Source organism: Macrobrachium nipponense, chromosome 19 (genome assembly GCF_015104395.2).
Source record: "Macrobrachium nipponense isolate FS-2020 chromosome 19, ASM1510439v2, whole genome shotgun sequence".
In the NCBI taxonomy this organism is placed as follows: domain Eukaryota; kingdom Metazoa; phylum Arthropoda; class Malacostraca; order Decapoda; family Palaemonidae; genus Macrobrachium; species Macrobrachium nipponense.
This window is the reverse complement of record NC_061088.1, coordinates 550,506-559,941: the sequence shown is the minus strand read 5'-3', so window position 1 is coordinate 559,941 and position 9,436 is coordinate 550,506. Positions and strand designations below refer to the sequence as shown.

General features: G+C 37.6%; 1 protein-coding gene across 5 annotated transcripts in view; it reads right to left on the bottom strand.

The window, feature by feature from the left end:
* The window catches only part of LOC135213242 (uncharacterized), a 32,166-nt gene that overhangs the window by 968 nt on the left and 21,762 nt on the right, over nt 1–9,436 (bottom strand). Inside the window, exons 1-4 of one of the 5 annotated variants that reach the window (XM_064247223.1) lie at nt 5,834–5,876; nt 4,310–4,421; nt 3,042–3,316; nt 2,172–2,354 (exon numbers count right to left, since the gene is read on the bottom strand). In XM_064247223.1, the coding sequence (XP_064103293.1) occupies nt 2,172–2,354; nt 3,042–3,316; nt 4,310–4,403 (552 nt within the window). In that variant the 5' untranslated portion in view covers nt 4,404–4,421; nt 5,834–5,876. Of the gene's footprint in view, nt 1–2,171; nt 2,355–3,041; nt 3,317–4,309; nt 4,440–5,833; nt 5,877–9,436 lie in introns of those variants that run through there. The other 4 variants (XM_064247230.1, XM_064247237.1, XM_064247249.1 and 1 more) reach the window with 4 other exon arrangements.

Genomic DNA, 9,436 nt, shown 5'->3' with positions numbered 1-9,436 from the left:
TTTCTGAAACGGAACTCAACTGAACACTTTATCAAGCTTAATCGTAAGTCTATAAGTCTTATGCTGAAATTCAGATGGAAAAAAAACTGAACTCTGACTTGACTGAATGCTGAATTGAGTGGCTACAAAAATGAATAGATAAAATCACTTTTTATATTCCGGATATATAACAATGGCTAGACACGTCACTACCCAAGGCTATTGCCTGATTAGATAATCCCAACTAATCCCAGAGGGGATTTGGCACCTCAAAGACGCCCTTGCTGAGAATGGTGCAATTTAACTGGCAGGAATGTGACACTTTGCAAGCGGCTACGGACAATATCTCGGTTCGTTTGAGATAATAAAAGTCTTATACCAGCGAGGGGCGTCGCCCAGGGGCGGCTCACGGCCGTGGCAACGTTCTAAAGGGGTTAACCTTTGTGGTCTGTAAAATTTTGTAACATCTAATCTGTTTCGGGTCAAAATGACCCGTCTCATAAATTTAGACAATTCCTTGCCATACAAACTCCTTTTTTTTTTTTTTTTTATTACTTTGCTTGTCAGGGTACACTGCAAGTAAGTTATCATTCAGACTTCAATTCTATCACTGTTAGCCACCATATCTTATTGAAGAATAGCTTTTAGTTGAAATTATTGCAGCTGAATATTGTGACACCATGGTGCTTACATGTAGTTTTTGGCAAATTGATGTTACTTTGCTATAATTTTTCCAAATATAACAATGCCATCTTTTTGTATATCTTTCCTGAGATTTAGAATTGTTAGTATTCATAGTCAGCTTACAATTGCAGTAATTCATCAGCATTGTACCATTTAATCTGTTACGGGTCAAACTGGCCTGTCTCATAAATTCTGACAGTTCTCTGCCATACAACGTAGTACATGATTGATTACCTTGCATGCCCAGGGTCTACTACGTGGAAGTGAGTGTCATTCAGACCCAACACCTTTTAACCCTCCCAACCACCCTGTCTTATTGAAGATTAGGAATTACGTGTTAGTTCCAATTATTGCACTTGAACGTGACAACAGCATGCCGCTTACATGTAGTTTTTTCGGCAGACCGTACTACATATTGTGGCTACTTTGTTGCATTTTTTTACACATATGACAACGCTGTCTCTTTGCAGCTCTTTCCTGAGACTGAGAATTATCATATTCTAAAGATGGTCTTGCAGTTTCAGCAACTTGCCGGGCATTTGGCGTCCAAGGTAATGATACCCTTGAAGAGAATACAGGTTGGACTAAGGCCAATCCAAGTTCACGAAGAAAAATTCTTCTCTTGAAGGTAGCTTTTCCCTTCCAGGTATGTTGCACTATATTCCAAAGGACAAAAGCATTGTAGGCAGACACATCTACTATGTTATCAAACAAGGCCATAGGCCATCTTTTTGTCTGACGCTTTGACCCATATGTTGCAACAAGTTTGTCTAAATTATCAGCTCCTCCTTTAGTTGAATTTTAAAATTCAATTATGTCAAATTTCTTTTCTTCTTTTTCACTAATAATCATACCAACTTTGATGCAGTTTGTGGAAAACTTGGAACAAATATAGCAAAAAGTAGGTACAGGTCATTTTGACCCAAACAGATTATATGTTACTTTTTGCTGCTCATTAACTAATGGGATTTTTTTTTTTTTTACCAGACTTACGCAACATGATAACCCCCTAAAGTCAGGAAAAGTCATGGAGAGTGAAGCTTCAATCTCTAAAAACAAAAGAGATATGCTAATGTAAAATTGTTTTCGGGTCAAAAAGACCCCTAACAGTGCAGAAGGGTTCAGGAAGCTTTATACCAGCGAGGGGCGTCGCCCAGGGGCGTGATAAGGTCCTGAAAATGTAGACCTCTAGACTCACACAGCCAATTCAAAAGAGTTGCAACCAAAGATTCAGTTGCATTGGTTCGTTTTAGGCGAATGAAGCCTTATGCCAGTAAGGACAACAGTTACGGGCAGGCCAGGAGCATGATTTAAGATTATAAAGGGGTTGAGAAAGCGTTGTACTCGCCAGGGGCGTCATCCAGAGGCATCCCAGGAGCGTGATAAAGGCTTGGAGGTGGATCCCTAGACTCATGGCTGTTTTACTTTCTCGTACTTTTACTTTTTATTTGTTCCTTCTAGACTCTTCATACTTAGCCGTTCAACTTCTTTAGTCTTATCACAATTACCTTAAAATTGTCCAGAAATCCTTTTCTGTAACGGGCGTAGTAAGCTACGACGCACCAAAGGACACCTAGGCCTACGACTATCAGGCTCCCCTCTATAGACAGGACGAAGGTTAAAATGATGCCTCCATCTATTCCTTTAGGATCCTCCGTCGTCAGTTCTGCCATTTCCTCCTCGTTTTCATTCTGTTTTGGACAAGCGTTTGAATTTTGCTATAAGACTAGTTAGAAGGGCTAACCAAGGGCTCCGTTTTCGTTGTGCAGGTTGGAAGAAAACGGGAATAGGACTAGGGGAGGAATTGAGAAATTTGGCTTAGAATTAATTCCTAATTCTATATATTTCGTTGCTTTAAAGTTAGCTCCTGCTAATAGAATATATCTATAAATAGTGTAAAAGGTTTAAATGATCTACTGATATGATTTGAGAAGAAATTTCTTTTTTACTTCCAAAATTAGTTTTACAAATGAAATTTGAGCTTAATAGAAAATCTCTCATGTTTAATGACAGCTTTTGGTCTAAACGATTTTGAAAGTGCAAATTACTTACAAAATAAGGAAAATGTTTATATTTCAGACCATTTTTTCAAGACCTATATACTATTTTCTATGACATTTTAAGTATTATAACTTCGAAAATACAAACTACTTACTTTTTCTAGAACTGCAATATTTTTCTATGACATTTTAAGTAATTTTATAACTTTGAAAGCACAAATACTTACAGCAAAGGAAATATAACTATTTCATAAAATTTTTCCAGAGCTATAATATTTTAAAATCATATTTTAAGTATTTTAAGTTGGAAAGTATAAAGACTAGAACAAGGAAAAGTATTTTTATTTCATAAAATTCTTTCTAGATCTATATACTGACCTCCGCAATCACTTCAGAGTCATAACTAGGAGTGGTTCCATCCCCATCGCTAGAAGGTTTCTTTCCGGCCCCATTTTCCTTGGCTCCTTGAATCACACTCTCCATCCTTCTTGGAAAATCCTTCATGATCATCCTCAATCCATGAGGAAATCCTGGAGGGTGGCCTACGCCATTATTCTTGAGTCTAAGTGCTCTGATAGTTGACGGTTCTAGGCCTATATGACTGGTGTCTCCTGAAGCTGACAAGGATTTCAGAAGCTGGGGATGGAACTCTTCTGGAAAATATTATTGGAACATTGTCAAGGTGGCGTGTTTTCTGTCTCTGTCTCTGTCTGTCTCTGTCTCTGTCTCTCTCCGTCTCTCTCTGTCTCTCTCTCTCTCTCTGAACCTTCTATCTGTCCTCTCCCATGACACCTTCAACTCCTATTCTCTCTACAGAACCAAACCGCAAAATAAGAGAATAGAGAAATAGGCCTTTTCAAGCTCAGATCTTATCATGGGGAACGTCACATGACACAGATTTTGGACAACAAATAGTAGATAATTGGATATCAGGAAGTTCCAGATTGTATAATCTTATCTATAATGCTTTTGCTGAACATTACTCCTGCGCGTACTAAGCTTTTGATATTTCTGGCATTTTGTTTTGCTAACAACAGGAAATTGGTATGTTTGTTGTGTAAGTGTTTGTTTTATATATGTATATCTGTATATACATACATACACACACACACACACACACACACACACACACACACATATATATATAATATATATATATATATATATATATATATATATATATATATATATATATATACACATACATGCATACATATTTTTTACCATCTAATTTACAAAGATCCTTTTGGTGTCCAAAAATACATAGATATGTTTACTTAATATACCCTCAGAGACTTAAAATATACCCACATTTCTTCTTGGGCATTCTATGTGCTTGTGGGTACATATCCAGAATAGCATATAGATTAGAATGAAACGAAATGTTTTTAAAAGTACAGAGTCATAATCATATTTAAGAGCATCACGACATATACTGTCATTGAGTGCATGTCCCTGATAAAGATTAAATGACAGTATAATATAAGGAATATATATTTATTGCAATACATTAAAATATATTTATTGTAAGGAGAAAAAATCTATTCATCCTAAGTGGTGAACTTAATTATCGTCTTGGATTTTTTTGGTCGACTTATAATCAAAAAAAAAATTTTTTGGAAGAACATATCTGTCAGTGGTCTCACCTGAGTCATTATGTCCTTCCGAAGGTGTCAATAATCCAGCAGTCACAAGCACCATCAAGGCGAGAATCTCCCTCTTATAAAGAAAGTTACTCATTTTCTTCCTAATTCTCTACTGGTAAGGTGTTGCACAGTATACATTAAGTTTTGTACATATTATTGCATCATTGCAATATAATATAGACTACAGAAGATATGAATTATTAAGACCCTTTATGATATGAGAATGGCGTGTGTGAGAATATGTATGTTAAGGAGTGACTGGTTTGGTGTCGTAGCTTCTTAGGTTTGCGATATGGTCTAGAAATGCCCATGCTATTAAAAACTTTGTGATATGTGCAAAGCTTGTGTCAGAAAATGTAGCTGAGAAAGTGACTGGTTGGATGTAGAAGTGAGTCTGGGATGGCTATATGAGCGGGGTATGCGTGAGATTTTGGAGGTCGGAGACAGACTGGTTTGGTGTATTCAGTTATATAACTCGAACCTTTCTCTTGGTTCCATGAAACCTACTGTAAGAAATTTCTGTACAATTAATTAACTGAATAATAAATTCATTGTACTATAAATGTAATGTATGATGAATTCATTATGCAATAAATGTACTGTATAATAAACACACTGTGTGACAAATTCACTATACAAAAATTCACGATATAAGAAAATCACTGTATAGTAAAGTCACTGAACAATAGTTTTACTGTATAATAAATTCACTATATAATGAATTCACTTTGCAATAAATTCAATATATAATAAATTCACTATACAAGAGATTCATTGTTTAATAAATTCATTGTATGATGACTTTACTGTATAATAAATTGATTATACAATAAATTCACTATACAAGAAATTCACCGTATGATACATTTAGTGCACAATAAATTTACTGTATAATAAATTTACTGTGTAATAAAGTCACTGAACAACAAATTCACTGTACAATAAATGCGCTGTATAATAAATTTGCTGAATAATAAATTCACTATACAGCAAATTACTGGGCAATAGGTTTATTGTATAATAAATTCACTGTACAATAAATTCTCTGTATCATAAAATCACTTTACAATAAATTTACTGTATAATAAATTCACTGTGCAATAAATTACTGTATAATAAATTTGCTGTATAATAAATTTACTGTATAATACATTCTCTGTACAATAAATTTACTGTATAATAAATTAATTGAACAATAAATTCACTGTATAATAAATTCTCTGTACAATAAATTAACTGCACAAAGAATTTATTGTATAATAAATTAACTATATTAAAAATTCATTGTATAATAAATTCACTGCACTATAAAGGCCTATGTATAATAAATTCACTGTACAATAATTTTACTGTATGATAAATTCACTGTATGATAAATCCACTTTCTAATAAATTCAATGTGTAATAAATTCACTGGAAAATAAATTCACTGTAAAATAAATTCACTGTAAAATAAATTCACTGCATAACCCTGATTTAAAATCAAATAAGCCTTGAAAAGTCCTTCAGTGGCCACTTAACCACCTTTACAACTGCCTCCCCCTTCACCTGCAATTCGTGATCTGTTGATGTACCTGGCGTCACAATTACTCTCCTTTCGCCCTTATCGAGCAAGATAAGGTAATGATCGTCAATGTAATGGGAGGGAAACGATAGTGCATTATCACCAAAAATTATAATGATTTTTTTTCGTCATTGGTCATTGTATTTGTGGGCATTGTTGTGCCAGAGGTTATCAGAAACTAATTGTTGAATTGTATTATAATTATTATTTTTTTTTTGCTCTATCACAGTCCTCCAATTCGACTGGGTGGTGTTTATAGTGTGGGGTTCCGGGTTGCATCCTGCCTTCTTAGGAGTCCATCACTTTTCTTACTATGTGCGCCGTTTCTAGGATCACACTCTTCTGCATGAGTCCTGGAGCTACTTCAGCCTCTAGTTTTTCTAGATTCCTTTTCAGGGATCTTGGGATCGTGCCTAGTGCTCCTATGATTATGGGTACGATTTCCACTGGCATATCCCATATTCTTCTTATTTCTATTTTCAGATCTTGATACTTATCCATTTTTTCCCTCTCTTTCTCTTCAACTCTGGTGTCCCATGGTATTGCGACATCAATGAGTGATACTTTCTTCTTGACTTTGTCAATCAACGTCACGTCTGGTCTATTTACACGTATCACTCTATCCGTTCTGATACCATAGTCCCAGAATAAACTTGGCGTGTTTTATCGTTTTCTATCACTCCCTCTGGTTGGTGCTCGTACCACTTATTACTGCAAGGTAGCTGATGTTTCTTGCACAGGCTCCAGTGGAGGGCTTTTGCTACTGAATCATGCCTCTTTATGTACTGGTTCTGTGCAAGCGCCGGCATTCGCTCACTATGTGGTTTATGGTTTCATTTTTCGTATTGCACTTCCTACATATGGGAGAGATGTTATTTCCGTCTATCGTTCTTTGAATATATCTGGTTCTTAGGGCCTGATCTTGTGCTGCTGTTATCATTCCTTCAGTTTCCTTCTTTAGCTCTCCCCTCTGTAGCCATTGCCATGTGTCATCGCTGGCTAGTTCTTTAGTCTGTCTCATGTATTGTCCGTGCATTGGTTTGTTGTGCCAGTCCTCTGTTCTGTCTGTCATTCTCCTGTCTCTGTATATTTCTGGGTCTTCGTCTACTTTTATTAGTCCTTCTTCCCATGCACTCTTTAGCCACTTGTCTTCACTGGTTTTCAGATATTGCCCCAGTGCTCTGTTTTCGATGTTGACGCAGTCCTCTATACTTAGTAGTCCTCTCCCTCCTTCCTTTCGTGTTATGTATAGTCTGTCCGTATTTGCTCTTGGGTGTAGTGCTTTGTGTATTGTCATATGTTTCCTGGTTTTCTGATCTATGCTGCGGAGTTCTGCCTTCGTCCATTCCACTATTCCTGTGCTGTATCTGATTACTGGCACTGCCCATGTGTTTATGCTTTTATCATATTTCCGGCGTTGAGTTTTGACTTGAGTATCGCCTTGAGTCTCTGCATATATTCTTTCCTGATCGTGTCCTTCATCTCTTGGTGTTTTATATCCCCTCCTTCCATTATTCCCAGGTATTTGTATCCTGTCTCATCTATGTGTTTGATGTTGCTCCCATCTGGTAGCTTTATCCCTTCAGTTCTCGTTACTTTGCTTTTTTGTATGTTGACTAAGGCTAATTTTTCTATTCCAAACTCCATCCTGATGTCCCCAGATACAATCCTTACAGTCTGGATTAGGGTATCTATTTCCTTGATGCTCTTACCATACAGCTTGATGTCGTACATGAACATCAGATGGTTGATTCTGTTGCCTCTTTTCTTGAGTTGGTACCCGGCATCCATCTTCTGTAGTACTTTTGTCATGGGAATCATGGCTACTACGAGGAGTAGTGGGGACAGTGAGTCGCCCTGGAAGATCCCTCTCCTGATATTAACCTCTGCTAGTCTTATTCCAGAGCTTGTAAGTATTGTATTCCAGTTGCGCATTGTATTTTTGAGGAAGCTGATGGTGTTTTCCTCTGCCCCATATATTTTCAGGCATTCTATTAGCCATGTGTGTGGTATCATGTCGAAGGCTTTCTTATAGTCTATCCATGCCATGCTTAGGTTGGTTTTCCTTCTCCTACTGTTCTTCATTACCATTTTGTCTATCAGGAGCTGGTCTTTTGTGCCCCTACACTTCCTCCTGCAGCCTTTCTGTTGGTGGGGGATGTGTTGTCTCCTCTAGGTAGTTGTATAGCCTTTCACTGATGATACCTGTTAGTAACTTCCACATTATTGGTAGGCAGGTGATAGGCCTGTAGTTACTGGCTATATTTCCCTTACTCTTGTCTTTTTGTACTAAGGATGTTCTTCCTGTGGTCATCCATTTGGGTGCATGGTGATTTGAGATACAATGCTGGAGTTGTTCTGCTATTCGTGGGTGTAGGGCCTTGAAGTTTTTGAGCCAGTATCCATGGACTTCATCAGGACCTGGGGCTTTCCAGTTTGGCATTTTCTTTAGTTGGTGTCTGACTGTGTCTGTCGTGATCTCTGTGAATCTTTGTTTTATTCTCCCGGTTTCTTCTTCCTTGACTTCCTGGAGCCACGTTGCATGTTTGTTGTGTGATACCGGATTGCTCCATATGTTTTCCCAGAGTCTCTTACTTGGTTCGGCTTCAGGAATTTCTGGGTGGTTGTCTTCCTCTCTTAGTTGGCTGTATAGTCTTTTCTGGTTGGTTCCGAATAGTTTGTTCTGTTGGTATCCCTTATTCCTGTTCATGTACCGTTGGATCTTATGTGCTTTGGCCTTAAGCCTCTGTTTTACATCTTCTATTGTGTTTGTTTAGTCCCCTCTCTTGTACTTTGTATTTCTCGTTGAGTTCCTCCCTTGTTTTCTTGCTTCTTAGCCTTTTTTTTCTGCCATCTCTTTCAGTTTACTCAAGTCAGATCTCATCACCATGATTTGCTTTTCCAGGCGCCTTTTCCAAGGAGGTTGCTGTTTTGGTTTCTGTTGGGTTGGTTGTGCTGGTGGTGTTGGTGTTCCAATCCCCATCAGTTCTGCTACTAATCTTGCTCCTGCATATGCCAAGTTATTTGCTTTCTGTGATACTGGTGGTGTGTATTATGCCCATTATTTCATTGACCTCACTTGTTTTCTCCCTTAATTTCTTGGTGTTGTAGGCTTTCATGGAGGGGATCTTTGTTCTCTCTGTATCTGGCTCCATCCATTGCCTAATCTCACCCATTCCGTCCTCTCTGTTACTTCGTCGGTGTTTCTTCGTGTGTCGTTGTTTGATACCTCATCATCCCTGTCGTCTTCTGTGGCATCGTCTCTCAGTTCGTCTTCGTGTAATTCGTTGTCGTGGGACATTTCCCTTTTCAGTTCTTCTCTTTCTGTTAGGGAGAGCCAGTTCTTTTTCTTTATGTTCCTTACTTGGTCTGCCAGCCTCTGCTCGTGTGTTATTCCTCTCATTCCAGATGTTGACCAATCTTCTTCTATATCCTCTCTCCGTCGGGTTGCTTCTGATGTAGCATCTCCATATTCCTTGATTTTCTTCTCTTCTTTGTCCATTTCTTCCTTTTTGCTTCTGTAGCTCCAATCTCAGGCTGTTGATTACTGTTGATTATGATTA